Source organism: Sabethes cyaneus, chromosome 1 (assembly GCF_943734655.1).
Source record: "Sabethes cyaneus chromosome 1, idSabCyanKW18_F2, whole genome shotgun sequence".
NCBI lineage: Eukaryota > Metazoa > Arthropoda > Insecta > Diptera > Culicidae > Sabethes > Sabethes cyaneus.
In genome coordinates this window covers 82,560,566-82,578,436 of record NC_071353.1, presented here as the reverse complement: position 1 = coordinate 82,578,436, position 17,871 = coordinate 82,560,566, and the positions used below count along the sequence as shown (strand labels likewise).

General features: G+C 36.0%; 1 protein-coding gene across 3 annotated transcripts in view; it reads left to right on the top strand.

The window, feature by feature from the left end:
• Positions 1-17,871, top strand: part of LOC128732532 (serine/threonine-protein kinase Warts-like) — a 481,997-nt gene that overhangs the window by 105,318 nt on the left and 358,808 nt on the right. For 2 of the 3 annotated variants that reach the window (XM_053825798.1, XM_053825799.1), the window contains one exon: positions 10,931-11,094. In XM_053825798.1, coding sequence (XP_053681773.1) covers positions 10,975-11,094 — 120 coding nt within the window. In that variant the 5' untranslated portion in view covers positions 10,931-10,974. Of the gene's footprint in view, positions 1-7,636; positions 7,751-10,930; positions 11,095-17,871 lie in introns of those variants that run through there. The other variant, XM_053825800.1, reaches the window with a different exon arrangement.

Sequence of the window (17,871 nt, the reverse complement as noted above, 5' to 3'; positions counted from 1 at the left end):
AATCTTTGCTTTTAAAATGTGTATTAATATTGTTGATGCATAGAAGCATTAACGTAAATCAGCATTAAAGAAAGCAATATATGCGCATATAACGTAACAATATAATGCATTTAGTCAATTGCATTAAAATGAGCCGTAAGTGTTGATAAACGGCTTGTACTTGACTTCTTATTTTGCTATTCTACGGCCACTATTCGTGCCCTCTTCCACCTAACGAATGCCGTCTTTTTCTACCCTATTGGTAATGCAGGACAAGTAGCTATGATAAAAAAGTCAAAGTCGTGGGCTTAAACCGTCATCAGACATAACCATTCTTTATCGACAGACTTCGCAGCCGGCTGTTTAGAGTACAGGAAAATTACGGGGCCAGTGTAACGATCCTACTGACTCTATCAAACAAGCACCGTCTAGCCGAGATTCGAACATGCGACGACTGGCTTGTTAGACCAGCATCGTACCTCGAAGCTAAATAGGCGGTTAAGTATCATAGTAGTTATGTTATGAGAGGGAATATCACCAAGATTTAACCCTCTAACGGGTAAGACCGTCTGTAGACGGCCTTCGCTTTTGAAGCTCCTGAACCACATACGAATTTTTTTTTTGAATTGACAATATGAGAAATATGTTCAGAACAGATTTCCTGACATGTTGATACTAATATCACAACATTCTGACCATGCGTTCAAAAGTTATCATCTTTCAAAAACAAGAATTCCGAAAAATTCCGAAAAAAATTATGGTGCGAAAATCCCCCATTTTACGTTTAAAGAAAAAGGACATCTAGAACAAAATTTTCAATCTCAAACTTTTCCTATGAGTAATTTACCTGCTTTTTTCAATTTTGTGAGATATTTGAACTGAAAAAATATTTGGGTAGAGCGTTAAGCATAAAAAACTAAAAAGAGAAATTGGACTATTTCATACCTAGCGGTCCTCCAGATAAATATTTTTTCATGAAAATCAACACTCGAGCTTCTTTTGAGTGTACTTTCATGGTAAAGTAATCATTTGCTCGATCGCATCGTTTTTGCGATGTTGCCCGTTAGAGGGTTAAATACGACTAATTTCAACTCAATCACATCCGCTATGGTTTAGATAGCAAAGGTGCAAGGAAACGAATGAGGTTGCATGACTAATTCCCGGTTCGAGCCCTGTCTAGGTGGTAACATTTTTCAGCATTTCAAAAAATGGTTCTGTTTATCCTGCTCCTCGTCCTCTTGAGATGCAGCAAAAAAAATGCTTGCTTTTTAGTTTTATAAATCCCGACCGAATCTATTTTTATTTTCCATAACAAGCAAACGATATGCCGTCGATACTTTTTCGATACGTCGATAATGTAGACAAAATGACATTTCGATTAAGCCTCAAACAAACACTGATAATGTTTATTGGATGCTTGTCGCGTAGCATTTTAATAACCCGCTATTTCGCCTTTTAGCATTATGTGAGTTCTACAGAAGAATATAAAGAAAAATATGCTTTTAATCATAGTTCTGTATGCTTATACAATGTTGCCCAAGGACTAGTGTTTAGTGCTTACTGGTTACTTGGGAACGGACGGTATCAGGATTGCTAATGTGCGACTGTATTAGTGGTTTGTGTGCATCGTGAAAAATTTTCCGCAGCGAAAAAAAAATTTGGAGATGCAAACAAACCACGTATACGTATACGCGGCGAAGTATGCGTGCGGTAAATGTCAGCAATCTTTATAATACGTACTAGTACTTCATAAACTATGTACATTACAGCAAAAATTAGACTGTAAAAATGATATATGTACTGCGGAAAAATAATGCTGTCCCAAATTTATGCATGCACCTAACATTCATTTTCTTGAATAGTAAGGGTATATAGATTATCGGGTAATAAGCGCTTGATTAACTGTTATTCAACAGAAATGTTTGTTGGGTATATCTGGCATTTGCTTACGACCTTTTGAAAAGTTGGTGCCGAACTTATTATATACCAGCCCAAGTAACAATTTCAGGCTGATCAAACGCTTTTATAGCTGATTTTATTCAACCTGTGGCTGATCTATGGTTTAGGTTTAGAAATGAAAACCTTTTTTCAGCTCTTAAACATCTAAATCTGGTGATTTTATCAAGCTTCAGGCTAATTGATAGCTGCTTTCGAAGCTGCAATGAAGCCTAATAGAAACTTTTTTGCATTTTTAAATAGCAAATTTGCGCAATACTGTCAATTCTATTTTTAGAACGAGAAATAGTTTTGCAATATACTTTCCCAGTCGCTTAATCAACGCTTCATCAACCTTTATGCAGCCAAAAAAAATCTATTTTTAAATTTAGAAAAATGGAACGCGTCGCATTTTTATTTCGCCATGAACGCGATATTTTTAGTTTCGAATAACTTTAATTCGTGCAAGTAAGCTAGCTAATTAAAAATGCATGTCTTTTTTCCGGGAATTGAACCCGCCATCTTTTAATCCATAAGCACTCACCGTATGATCCGCCCCATTTGCATCTGCAGAACAGACAGTGAGAATATCTGTGCACCTGAAGCCTAACCCGTCTAGCGTGAAGCAGTCGAAAATGTCGATTGTCGATAACTGACAAACTTGTAATGTCAGCCGAATTGCGAAATTCTATGATCTGATAGTATGCGTGCTGTGAGCCGAAAGAAAACTTGGTAGAAGTTTGTAAAGGCACTTTAACACCCATAAGCAGACTTAAAGTAGTTTGAAAGCTGTGAGCCTAATGAAAGCTACCACTCTACATTGTAACACCTTTTAGCAGCCGTAAATCGGTTTGATGTTTATGGCTGTTTAGAAGCAGATTGTTTAGCAGAAAAATCCGCTATTAAGCTTTTTTATCAGCTTTTGGGAGAGAACTGGTTTGAAAAACTTAAAGTAGTAGTAGTAGTAGTAGTAGTAGTAGTAGTAGTAGTAGTAGTAGTAGTAGTAGTAGTAGTAGTAGTAGTAGTAGTAGTAGTAGTAGTAGTAGTAGTAGTAGTAGTAGTAGTAGTAGTAGTAGTAGTAGTAGTAGTAGTAGTAGTAGTAGTAGTAGTAGTAGTAGTAGTAGTAGTAGTAGTAGTAGTAGTAGTAGTAGTAGTAGTAGTAGTAGTAGTAGTAGTAGTAGTAGTAGTAGTAGTAGTAGTAGTAGTAGTAGTAGTAGTAGTAGTAGTAGTAGTAGTAGTAGTAGTAGTAGTAGTAGTAGTAGTAGTAGTAGTAGTAGTAGTAGTAGTAGTAGTAGTAGTAGTAGTAGTAGTAGTAGTAGTAGTAGTAGTAGTAGTAGTAGTAGTAGTAGTAGTAGTAGTAGTAGTAGTAGTAGTAGTAGTAGTAGTAGTAGTAGTAGTAGTAGTAGTAGTAGTAGTAGTAGTAGTAGTAGTAGTAGTAGTAGTAGTAGTAGTAGTAGTAGTAGTAGTAGTAGTAGTAGTAGTAGTAGTAGTAGTAGTAGTAGTAGTAGTAGTAGTAGTAGTAGTAGTAGTAGTAGTAGTAGTAGTAGTAGTAGTAGTAGTAGTAGTAGTAGTAGTAGTAGTAGTAGTAGTAGTAGTAGTAGTAGTAGTAGTAGTAGTAGTAGTAGTAGTAGTAGTAGTAGTAGTAGTAGTAGTAGTAGTAGTAGTAGTAGTAGTAGTAGTAGTAGTAGTAGTAGTAGTAGTAGTAGTAGTAGTAGTAGTAGTAGTAGTAGTAGTAGTAGTAGTAGTAGTAGTAGTAGTAGTAGTAGTAGTAGTAGTAGTAGTAGTAGTAGTAGTAGTAGTAGTAGTAGTAGTAGTAGTAGTAGTAGTAGTAGTAGTAGTAGTAGTAGTAGTAGTAGTAGTAGTAGTAGTAGTAGTAGTAGTAGTAGTAGTAGTAGTAGTAGTAGTAGTAGTAGTAGTAGTAGTAGTAGTAGTAGTAGTAGTAGTAGTAGTAGTAGTAGTAGTAGTAGTAGTAGTAGTAGTAGTAGTAGTAGTAGTAGTAGTAGTAGTAGTAGTAGTAGTAGTAGTAGTAGTAGTAGTAGTAGTAGTAGTAGTAGTAGTAGTAGTAGTAGTAGTAGTAGTAGTAGTAGTAGTAGTAGTAGTAGTAGTAGTAGTAGTAGTAGTAGTAGTAGTAGTAGTAGTAGTAGTAGTAGTAGTAGTAGTAGTAGTAGTAGTAGTAGTAGTAGTAGTAGTAGTAGTAGTAGTAGTAGTAGTAGTAGTAGTAGTAGTAGTAGTAGTAGTAGTAGTAGTAGTAGTAGTAGTAGTAGTAGTAGTAGTAGTAGTAGTAGTAGTAGTAGTAGTAGTAGTAGTAGTAGTAGTAGTACAGTAATGACCCGATTTTGTCACCCCCATAATGAATTTAGGGGTGACAAAATCGGGTATTTTTTCAATTTTTATTTTTTTTGCAGATAGCTTAGAACGAACTACATATATTTCATTCTAATCACTTTTAGGACATTTCGCACTTACATTTACTTCTCTGTGGACATTTGTCACCTGTTCACAGCAGTCCCACAGGTACGAAAACACGCGTTTTTTAATTGCGCCAAAATGGTTGATTATACTGGTTAACTATGTTTATAGAAATTTCATAGCGTAAAAAGCTCTTTCTTATGGTATGAACGATTCTTTGATTAACCCCCCTAAAAGTAAGATAGAAAATTTATTTTTCAAGCAGTAAGAGATAGAGCAAAATAATGTTCTACAACATTTTTGAGAAGATTATTATAAAGAACTTTGCTAAAGAAAATGACCTTCTAGCTATTATAGTTGTGGAGATAAGAAACAACTTTTGTGAAAACTCCATGATAATCAACCCAGTTCTTTTCACAGTGTTTTAACACATTTGGCATGTTTCAAAATGATTTTCAAACTAAGCTTTTGATTAATCAAAAGCGTGACAAAATCGGGTAAAAAACGTGACAAAATCGGGTCAAAAACGTGACAAAATCGGGGAGTGATAAAATCGGGGAGTGACAAAATCGGGTTACCACTGTAATATGATATTAAGATGAAATGTGGTATATATAGGTAAAAATAGAACAATCTCCCAGCAGTCCTTCGTATGAAATAAAGTAGCGTCCTTCCAGGTTCCATAAGTGCTTCTAATAGTTAATTTAATTTTAATTTAATTTAATTTAATTTAATTATAAGTTGGATACACGCAATGCTTAGCAACCGAATTCTTTGCTCATCATTAAGACAGGCAGGAATAAGAAAGCTAAGTATCTGTGGCTGCCCTCAGGGTGGTGTTTTATCACCACTCTTATGGAATCTAGTGGCAAATACAGGACATTGGAGTAGCAATCCGGCGTCTTGGAATACGAGTCATACTCGCGTGTGGTTTCCCGGGACAAATTTATTCTTGCTCCCAGTGATATTATACTAAATTATAGTTTTCCGTACAAAACCTTTTATACGAAAATTCCTGTCCGTGACGAAGTCTGGCTACTTAGAAAGAGAAGTAGAACAACATATTTACTTTTTGTTTTCCGTCACCGTAACAATTTTGATAATATGTTTCATTGATGTTTTTCGGTGAAATAAAACCCTTCTTTTCTCGATCTGCGTAACGTTTTTGGCTACTATGCTTCACCCATCGTCAGACGCATTTTCGTCAGTCTCTTTTCTTAGTACATTGCTAATGCTGCGTCCGCTGCCGACGAATAACCATTGCTTGCTTTATTCACACTGCCGCAGCTTAGTGACCAGACCGTTATACATTGCGTTGAACGTCCCACATTCACGCTGTAGGTTTGTAGGAGTAAACCTAAGGTAGCTTAGTGCAGATATTTCAGGGGGTGATAGAGGACCATACTTGACGAAAAAAATCCTTCTACGCATATGGTCAAATCTTAATTGTGAAAGAGTTATTGAACATTTTTAGTTTTCGGTTGTGTTTGATTTAAATTAGCTCTGGTACAAAAACTATGCTAGCTAGCTCAATTCGGTTACTTTCATTTGAAAGCTGAGAAAATTTTGTTCTAAAAATGGCTCTTTAAACCTCCTACTTCATGAGATTAAGTTACTTTTTACAAGCAAAAAGCTGTGAAATAACTGTTTCTCAACACGTTTTTATCGAATTTCTCCTAAAAATGGGTGGTAAAAACGGATTGCTGTTTTTCACCAATTTAAAGCTCTAGTACCGTTCTAAAATTCGTTCTTTGACGTAAAACGTCTATCTCTTTTAGTTTCGTTACAATTTCATTTTAAACGTATGGTTTTGGATGTTGAATTAATATCTGAAAACTGCTCGAATTCATACATCACGCATAGCACACTAGATTCCCGCGTGCGATGGACACATTCTGACAACAACAATGTTTTTCATAAACTGAGGGTTCTCCACCACTTTTGCTTGCATAATCTTGCAAAACTTAAGCCGCTTAGGTTTATTCGCTTGCAGCAGCTCTTGAACCTGCAGTATAGAAAGGATGCATTTTTAACCGATTTAGCACTTTCCACACCGCCTTGATGACAAGGGACTGTGCCGCAATTTGCCTTGTACTTATCTTGAAATCTTTTTCCACAATCCGCAAAATTTTACGGTCAATCGCTGACGCCACTTGCCGATGAGGCTGAGGCTTCCTTTTAAGCCTCGTTGAAAACAATATTTCTTCTCGGAAGCGACGCACGGTGCGTTGTTATAGACGTCCCTGAATTAAAATCATTGTGTAACAAAACGAACACTTCTGGATTTGTCTTTACTTACTTGCATTAGGTAGCCGACGAATAGCGAAGCCATAACAAAGGTGAATGTCCGTGAGTCCTTCGGGAGAATACATTTTAATACTTTCAGATACGTCCCAGAGAGACCAGAGAAGTCAGTTTCGAAACTGTTTTTCATATGCGTCTACCTTGTCCGTCGCACGCATTGATCTAGTGTGCTATGCGTGATGTATGAGTTAGAGCAGTTTTCAGATACTAATTCAACACCCAAAACCACACGTTTAAAATGAAATTGTAACGAAACTAAAAGAGACAGACGTTTTACGTCAAAGAACGAATTGTAGAACGGTACTAGAGCTTTAAATTGGTGAAAAACAGCAATCAGTTTTATCACACATTTTTAGGAGAAATTCGATAAAAACGTGTTGAGAAACACTTATTTCACAGTTTTTTGCTTCTAAAAAGTTACTAAATCTCATGAAGTAGGGGGTTTAAAAGCAATCTTTAGTACACAATTTTCTCAGTTTTCGAATGAACGTAACAGAATTTAGCTAGTTAGCTTAGTTTTTGTACCAGAGCTATTTTAAGGTAAAACGAACCGAAAACTAAAAATGTTCAATAACTCTGTAACGGTTGAGATTTGAACATATGAGTAGAAGGATTTTTTTTGTCAATTGTGATCCTCTATCACCCCCTGAAATATCTGTACTAAGATACCTAACACCCTGTATATAGTGCAATTATTAAATTCAAAAGCCTGCCATCACATATTTCAAATGTAATCCCTCTGTATAAATTCAAAAAAGCTTCGAAAGCATATGTTTTGAGCATGTCGTTAAGATTAGATAAAGAATTACCGTGAAAGCATCAGTCGCCGCGCAGTTCCAGTGACCACGCACTAGGCAGTATTTTTATTAATTTTAGCGGGTTGAAATTGAAATACTTAATATCTTTCGTATAAATCTGTTACTGGATGTTTTTTTGTTTATTCTACAGCAAAATGAACAAGTGTATGACATTTGATGGTAGATAAAAAAATAATTTTGAACGTGTGACATTGCAAGACGCCATTTTTCAAATTTTGTTACCGGACGAGCTCGAAGTACATTTTTATTTTTAAGCGTTTTCGGTATGCGTATGCAGAAATATTCGGTAAAAACTAAAGTAAATGGTAAGTAACAAACTTTTATGTTTGAAATGCTGCGTATTTGATTCATTTCCAGCTTTTCTTCATATATTTCAAGGTGCGTGTTCATTGGTACAGCAAAAATATTAGCTGATGCAATCGCCGCGCAAGATGTCTTCACGAAACAACAGCTACTAAGAGAACTTGCGAAACGCCCTTGAGAGCGTTCAAAAAGGATGCGCTGTACGGAAAGCTGCTCGCTTGTACAATATTCCACCAAGCACACAACGAGATAAACACAACAACCGATATGGGAAGTCTTCATTCGGACCGAGCACTATTTTGAATGCCTATGAAGAAGAAAAAAATTGTCAATGCATAATCGCGACAGCCAAAGCAGGGTTTCCATTAAATACGCAGTCTCTTCGAGTGTCTGTTGCAAGTTTCATAAAGAAAACAAACAAAACTAACCCTTTCACGGCGTTCCGGGGCGCTCCTGGCTAAGAGGATTTTTCAATCGGCATGCAAACATTACAAAGCGGATCCCCAGTATTCTTCCGAAGCACCGCGTCAACGTTAACGAGCAAAGTTTACGGACCTGGTTTGCAGAGATACGTACTTTTTTCAAATGCGAGGAATTAGAAGATGTCTTACTAGATGGATCACGGATTGCTAACATGGACGAAACTGCTGTACGGACCGTTCCTACTAAGGAGATTGTGCTTGCTGAAGTCGGTGTACCTTATGTGCACGCAAGGGTTGGAAACTCGGTCAAAGAGTCATATACGGCCCTTTTTGCGGCCACGGCTGCTGAACAGCTTGCTCCAACTTTAATACTCTATACTTATAAGCAAAGAATGCCAAGCGAGCTTGTCGGAAGGATGGGCAGCAGAAAAATCTGACAGTGGATGGATGAATCGTGTTGTGTATTATCTTTATTTGCGGGATGTTTTATACCGTGGGTTCGTAAGATGAATATAAAACTCCCAATGATCATCTTAGTAGATGGCCATCGTTCGCATTTTACCGTACAATCAACGGAATTATGTAAAATGAACAAAGTCATTTTAATATGTTTACCTCCCAATTCAACTCAAATCACACAACCATTGGATGTCTCTTTTTTTCGTCCTTTGAAAGTGCAGTGGACAAAGTTGCTAATCGATTCCGCAATGCCGGAGCAACTATTCTCAGAAATGCAATAGCACAACTTCTAAAACGTGCTACGGAAAACATGGATAAGATTGAACAAACCATTAGCAGCGGATTTCGCAAATGCGGTTTATTTCCTTTTAATGAAGAAGCTATCGACTATTCTTCTTTAGTGACAGCCAATTCGAATACACGTGATCAGTCAGAGCCATCGACATTCAGCAATTTAATTCCAGACCAACCAGAGTTTCTCCAGGAATTCCAAATGTATCTGTCAACAGATCAATTAGAATCTTTTATACTACAAGAAACAAATAGTTTTTGGAATGGTCCATTAGAAGATGCAAATCTGTTCAACGTTTGGAAAAAAATAAGAAACAAAATGATAGATGGTATGGCTCTTATTTTGATAATTTGACATAAATTTAAACGGAAATTTTTATTCTACGTTCACAGAGTCACAGAAAACAGATGAGCCTCAATTGATCCCACAAAATTTTGAAGAACGCTTCAAAGGTTTTCCCGAGGCGGAAATATTTGATCGCGATAAACAAATGCAAGAGTTCGTGCATAACTTCAAGAATAATTAACCGGATGTTGCATTTCGTGAATTTTTTCGAGTTCCGTCTGACTCGGTTCTCCCTTCAGCAGAACGGAAGAGAAAACTTCAACCGCCATCTGTTGCAACAAGTGCAGAATATGACGAATATATAAGACAAGTTACACAGGAAAAAGAAATTCTCTGAGAAATTTAAACAGGAAAGGAAAACCATCAGATTGGCGAAGAAAAAGGCTAAGGAAGAAGCAGTGCGTCTGAAAAGAGAAAACGCAAAAACGAAAAAAAGGGAAACTATCCGCAACTAAATCTTTGCTAAAAATGATTAACTAAGTCTGATTTTTTCAACAACATAAATTAATAAATAGCTTAATTTTGTTGTTTACTTTTATATTACAGTCGTCAAAAAGATGATTTTCTGTTAAAAGATTATATAAACATGCTAACGACTAAAAAGCATATTCATATTTATTAAAATAAATAAGAAAAATGCGCGGCGATCGGAACACATGTGCGCGGCAATAGAAACATGCCTCAATTCTATGCGCAGCGATTGGTACACGTACACGCTGCACTGCAAATTGTTTTCTGCAAGCTGATGTAATAAAATGACGTTTTTAATATTTTTCTGTGAAAACATGATAAAACCGGTAACCAAATATGTATTTTGCATAACACTATGTAAAAAACTATATTTTTTACATGTATTTATATATGTGCTGATGTACGAAGTGCGCGGCGACAGGTGCCTTCACGGTATAATTTTGAATGCAACTTTGTCGTGATAAGACCTCAATACCAGTCATTAGTGACTGTCGGAGCTCTACTGTGTGTAGGTAATTGAAATTGCTATGATAGGGGAAAATTAAAAATCATAAATTGTGAACTCAAAAATGTGTAGTTGTTAAGCGAGAAAGGACATTTATTTCAACTAATAGTCAACTGTCCGAATACTTTTTTGACTGCAGTTTTAGGCTCTTCAAGCTGTATGGACTCTATATTCAAAACGAACAGCTTTTCCCCTAATTAATGCCATGCACATAAATTAGTTTTAGTCAAACATTGTTTATGTCTTAATTTGTTACAATTCTTTGCAAAAATACTGAGCAATATTATGAAAAGAAAACTTCATGTGCTGCTGTCCGAATACTGTAATTGAAGAATCGTGCTACTAAAGAGGTCACCTATGCGGTCGTGTGTCGTATATCTCTCTGACTTTTTACAACATTTTTCGAATTAACGTGGTTTTTTAACGGTTTTCTTTTACGCGCCATGTATCCCCCGTGTAAAAAAGACGAGTGTATGTTTAATAAATTTGATAATTTTAATAATCTTTTCCAAAGATACCATCTTAGCAAAATTACGCATTTATTATGCAATAACTAATGATCATGTTTTTGCGATTCGTTATCATTGTGCTGCGATATCATCATGATTCACTATACTATTTTTCGGTAATCATTAAAATTTATTTTGAAGAAATAGTAAAATTTATATCTTAATTATACCGTTTTCAGATACACGAGAACATTCAACATTGATATGAACATATTTTATCGAAATGAATTCAAAAGGTGGAAATCTACCTTCCGCATCACGTAATCCAGCGTACAATGCCGCAGCTTTAGAAATAATCAAAAACGATTTGAAGTCATACGAGGCCGGACATGGAATTCCGCAGGTAAGGAGATGCAGTTGTATATGGGTCATTCCACGCGCAGTGTGCGAGACCCATATAATCGACCTTCACGGACTTGAACCACATTTTGCCAGATTGATCGTTTTCGGTCAGGAAGTAAAAATCCAAAATTTGGTGCCGATCGGACATTCCCTCGATTAATGGGAGTACCTCCATTTTTAAGGAAAACACCCGTTTTTGTCAAAACCTCTTGTTTTCTTTTGCTTATATCTTGGGAAAGATTAGGTTTAGAAAAACACTATTCTCACATTTTCATAGGAAATTACCCAAGAAATTCGATATTATTTTTGAGCACCAGTGTTGCTAAATATTTTTAAACTCAATTTGAAAACTAAATTAACATTTTTGTCTCAATGAAGACAATTTGATCTCAAAAATTCAAATTTCATCGTGTTTCGCAGATTTTTTCACATAAGAATTGCTCATCGCCCTGAGGTATTCTTTGCCTATCATGAGATACAGCGTTTTAAAGCAAGCAACCCCCCATTTTTATATAAAACCAAGAGCAAAAGACACATTCCAGCGTTACGAGACACCATGAGCAACCGTTTTTTCGAAGCAAATTTGTTCGTATCTTACCAACAGTCTGACGAATATCTTTCAAAATAGGTGTTTTGAGATGCTATTTAGTAGTACTTTCTCAATACGAGGGCGAAATATTTATTAGAATAAGCATCATTGAATAGTGGCGGAATACTTTTCGTTACGGGACACCATCGCAGAAAATGCGTATTCTGAACATGATTCAAACATTTGCAAAACTCTGCTCTGTTTCAAGTTTTTCAAAGTCGACATGTTCCGAAAATTTTTAGCTGAAGGCAGCCTGAAACTCAAAATGTAAAAGTATATTCAAGTTTTGTCTTTAGTTTTTAAGATATAATAAAAATCATTTCGTTACGGCACACCATGCGCTGTTGGGCAAACGGTATTCTGCATATGGTGTCCCGTAACGGAAAAAATAAACTGCATTATATGGTTTATTTTCTCTGAATTTCTGTTCAGGCCGTCATATTTTCTATATCTGGTCTAAATTCACTATATTTTGTAACAATAGTGTGCTGATTTGGTGTGTGATAGTCTTGTAATAAGACATACGTAACTAAGTATATGTAAGGTAAAGTTTACTTCCAGGTAAAGAGAAATACCCATGTGAGAACTATACTGAAGTATTATAATGAAATGCTTGCCTAATCTTAGGGTTTGGACACATTAGTAATTAAAATGTAGGGGCTATGGATTAATTATGTAACGAGTTTTCCCCATTGTTAAAATTTAAAACGGTAAATAAGGTTTGTCTTGATGCGAAAGGTATCCTTTATTTGCGCTGCACGCCAAAATGGTATTAAATAGCAAATATTCGAAAATTAGGTATTTTGTTTTACTTCAGACGTATCAGTTAACGTATCATAACGCATAAATTTAAAAGTTTTTAAGCAACTCTACTATTTCATGCAACATTAACAACTCATGTTGCGAACTATAACTATAACATAAGTTGCTATAAAAGACTAATTTTGCTTATTCTTGAAAATAACTTTGTTGATAACTTGCAAATTATTCTACAGTCATAAAACAGTTATATAAAATATAAAAAAATAAAACAGTTGAAAAGGGTCGTGAAAACTTTCAAAAAAGAAACGCTAAAAAAAGTAGCTGAAAATGATGCCGTTCGAAGTACGACACTTACTATGCATTTTGCAAGCTAAAAGTGTTCTCTGGGGTAGGCCTTCTTGCTAGTGTGCTCAGCGAAGTCACTATAATTGCTAAAAAAGCTGACTAAACAACTTTCAGAAACGGAATTCCAAGTTTTTAGACTATTCAAGTATTTTAATGATAAAGTATTCAAGTAAGTCGCAATCGGCGTTAGGTATAAATGTCTTTAAGACTTAACCCTTCTTCTTTATCGAGAGACTTTCTTTCTTTTTCATTAACTTTTTTTTTGTTTTCGGGTACAGTGGGTTGTTAGCCTCAGGTCCCTATCTCACTGACGTGGCTGCCATCTTAAGGTGCGAGGAAGCCACTCTGTCCCCTTCACTGTTAGCCTACAGCAACCGAGATTGCGTACCCCAGCCGGCAACACGTGGACGTACGGGTAGAAGTTAGTAAACAGAGGTTATGGAATGCACATGTTCACCCTTTGCCTGGAGCCACCCTTAGTCGAGAGACTCTGCAGCTAGTTATTAGAGTACAAAACCATTAGGTTGATTTGTCTATTTTGGATAGGCTTTACGCGTACTTTATTTTGGCCACTTCTATTTGATTTTGCCGTAAATGTCCAAAATAACGTACGCGCAACGTCTGCCCAAAATAGATAAATCACTCTACGGGGCTTGTACAACGATCCTATTGACTTTGGCAGCACCATCCATTCGAGATTCGAACATACGGCGACTAGTATCATACCTCGTTAGGTATTACTCATCAGGCATCACACCTTTTTTTGCGGTGTCCACCTTTCATATAATGTGTCCGTTTTTCTGTACAATGTCTAAAAAATATGATTACTAGGTAATGTTTTTGATGTTAAAGTATAAGTTTTGAACAAAATTTAGTAGTAGTATGGCTGTATCAAACAGAGATACTTGTGTAGATATTGAGTTTTAATCTTGAGGTGCCCGTCTTTACCGCACATTCCTTAATATTACAATATATTATTATATTGTAATCATATTTATACATACTTATAGTAAATACATATTTACTTGCATTCGGTCATCAAAATAATAGATTTGTTATCGTCGATAAAGATTAGTTGAAACATGATGTGATAAGTGCTTTTTCATTCAATTACTTTTTGCCTTAAAAAACGTTACGGGACACCATTTTGAAGCACCTATTTTATTTTACATAGAAATGCTGATCAAAAGTCAAGCACAGCGCGATTTTGATTGTAAATATATGATTAAAGAAAATCCATAGTTTCAAAAAATTTGGATTTGAACTCTCTGGTATATGGAACACCATTATAAAAGTACCTGTTTTTAAAGGCCGCTTATCTGGAAAATGCTTTCATTTTCCAAAAAACTCTATATGAACAAAATGTTACCCTAGTAATGAAACATGTTTTGACGATATACAGTTTTAAATTATTTTGGCTTAAAACTATTGACAGAGAATTAATTGCAGCCTTGCCTAAATGATGAAAAAATCTATGTTGTAAACCTCGCACTTGTAAGGTGCATTTTAGCATGAATTGTCAATAAACAATATGACAATTCAGGATTTTTGTAAGCTTTATAGTATGTTTGAACATACTACATACAAATATTTTTAATATTACTACTTTCAAAATTTGCTCTCATGGGATAGATGCGCTTGGAATGTGTCAAAATAACTTTTTCTTGAAGCATTGATTCTCTAAGCAATGTAAAAATACTTTGATATATCGGGAAAGCATTTATACGGTATATAACAAAGTTTTTCTTAACAGTGTTGCCAGCTTTTCAGTATTTCGCTTGATGTATAACGCTAGATGAGGCAATATTACTTCAAAAAGGCATAAAACATACGTTAGTTGTTTGATCATAGCCTTGTAAACTGTTTTTCATCTCGCTAATAGACATGAGTTCTTAACTTCCTTGTTTATTGCGTTTATTGTTACTTGGAGACTAATATTCCCTTAATTAATGTAACTAATCAAGCGGGAAACTGAAAAGTTGGCAACACTGTTAAGAGAAACTTTGGTATACAGTGGACCCCCGTTCGTTTGAACGATTCCTTATGCAAACTAACGGGGTTACTTTTTAATTTGAACAACTGGTAACCCGAAATATGGTGAAAGCTATGTGAACTGGCCGCCCTGCTCTTTGTTATTGTTTTGGTGGCTTGTTTTAGTTGGCAGTTGCAAGCGCGAATATTGCATTTTCCGATCGGATTTCTATTTTAATCGTTAGGCAAACGAAATATGAAACCGATTAAACACGCTAGGTCAGTACAAACAAATCGTGTTTATGTGCATTGTCTGCATAAACAAATGATGTCATGTTGAGAATGATATTTGAACCATTTTTAATTTGCACGTCGTGCAAACCAACGGGGTTCAAATTAAAAAGTGTTCAGATTAAAAATGGTCAAACGAACGGGGGTCCACGGTATACTGTATAAATTCTTTCCCGATAAACCAAAGTATTTTTACATTGCGTAGAGAAACACTGTTCCAAGAAAAAGTTATTTTGCTCTTAGTTTTACATAAAAATGGGAGATTGCTTGCTTTAAAACGCTGTATCTCGAGATCGGCAAAGAATATCTCAGGGCGATAAGTGATTCTTATGTAAAAAAGTCTGCGAAACTGGATGAAGTTGGAATTTTTGAGTTCAAATTGTCATTGAGAGATGTAAATTTAGTTTTCAAATTGAGTTTAAAAATATTTTCCTTAAAAATGGAGTTGCTTCCATTAATCGAGGGAATGTCCGATCGGCGCCAAATTTTGGATTTTTACTTCCTGACCGAAAACGATTAATCTGGCAAAATTTGGTTAAAATCCATGAAGGTCGATTACACATTTAAACTTTTTCTCGGTCACGTATAACGTGGAATGACCCATATACAATCAGTGATTTATGTCAGTTCACTAAATAGCACAGTAACGAAATAATTTTTATTTGCGAATCACCCATTTTTCTAAATGTTTATCTGGTAAGTGAAGATGAACCAGAAGCTTCCGTTTCCACTTGCAGCGCGGGGTGCGGCAGTTAAAGCCAAGTCTGCCCAAGGCTGAGAAAGGAGTTAATGCATGGGCGTACCCAGAAATGTTTCCTAGGAGGGGTTTTCCGCCGTGAATCCAAAACCGTCCTATTTATATAGGAAACTCCATAGAAAATGGGACTGATGCGATTCACGGCAGTTTTGCCAACAAAAATCTTACATAGCCTAACCTTAAGGTGTTTGGAAAATGTAAAAATTTTGATCGGCATCGAGGTATGCTCCCAAGTAACCATAAGCATTAATCTAAAACCGTATATTAGAAATAATTCTGCATCCCAAGTGCCAAACTTTTGAATATTAGCAATCTTAATGCTTATAAAACGTATATTAACATTGTGGATGCATAGAAGCATTAACGTAAATCAGCATTAAAGAAAGCAATATATGCGCATATAACGTAACAATATAATGCATTTAGTCAATTGCATTAAAACGAGCCGTAAGTGTTGATGAACGGCTTGTACTTGACTTCTTATTTTGCTATTCTGCGGCCACTATTTGTGCCCTCTTCCATCTGACGGTTGCCGTCTTTTTCTACCCTATTGGTAATGCAGGACAAGTAGCTATGATATGAGAGGGAATATCACCAAGATTTAAATGCGACTAATTTCACCTCACTCAATCACATCCGCTATAGTTTAGATAGCAAAGATGCAAGGAAACGAATGAGGTTGCATGACTAACTCCCGGTTCGAGCCCTGTCTAGGTGGTAAGATTATTCAGCATTTACAAAAATAGCTTCTGTTTATCCTGCTCCCCTTGATTGAGATGCAGCAAAAAAAAAATCGCTTGCTTTTTTAGTTTTTTAAATCCCGACCGAATCTATTTTTATTTATCATAACAAGCAAACGATATGCCATCGATACTTTTTCGATACGTCGATAATGTAGACAAAATGACGTTTCGTTTAAGCCTCAACCAAACACTGATAATGCTTATTGGATGCTTGTGGCGTAGCATTTTAACAACCCGCTATTTCGCCTTTTTAGCATTATGTGAGTTCTACAGAAGTATATAAAGAAAAATATGCTTTTAATCATAGTTCTGTATGCTTATACAATGTTGTCCAAGGACTAGTGTTTAGTGCTTACTGCCCGAGCAAAGTTCCATAACATAAAAATAGCAAAATTTGTTATCCTGTGTTCAAGTTTTGATAACAGGATTTAGTAAAAACTTGTATGAATTAAGTGACAACATAACAAAAATGATAACAAAAATCGTTCGGCATGATATCAAGTTTATACTATACTCAGTTATCGGTGATAGCAAATGAAGTCCAAATTTTGTTATCGTATTTCGAATTATTGAGAACATGTGTTGTTATCATGATGTTACCTAAATAACAAAAAAAATCTTCTTTACCATAGTCTACTATATCGACATTTTGTCTCGGCTAACTGCCAAAAAACTAAAAATAATTGTTGGGAGTTGCAATGGGGGCCTCGAAAAAACTTCCCCCCCATGCGTTTACACTTATTCAACCGGCCGGGATTGAACTCACGCCTTAGAGCACCCTATGCAACTACCTTACCTGTGCACCAAAACTGCTCTTGTGTGTAACTGGGTTAAAAGCGTATGTGCTTTGGCCAATTCGCCAATATGGCAGTGACGTTATGGCACTGCACGATCACTTTTACACTCGCAGTGCTGCCCATATGGAAGTGTGAAATTGTTTAACAGTTTTCTGTCTTTTTTATTCTCTCCCTCTACCCCCTGCGTCGCAGTAAATGGCTTCGCTGTCAAAGTGTCAACCGTAGATTGAAGTCTGCTATAAATAGAAGCAAGCTTTGAGTATGTCGACGAATATTGTACAATCGTGGTGTTTTTTTTTCGAGTTTAGTTACGCGTCAGTTTCAATTTTCATTCTAATTCGAAGCTCATTATTAGTAAACTGGATTCAAAGAATAGAAACTTTACTACAAAACAGACTGACAGAACTCTGCTGGATTCCCGGTCATGCTGTCAAGGTTATGAAACAGCTACATCACCCGTGCGCTAATTGCACGTCCTCTACTCGCATCGTCTTTTTATTGCACGTTCGCTAGTTGCACGATA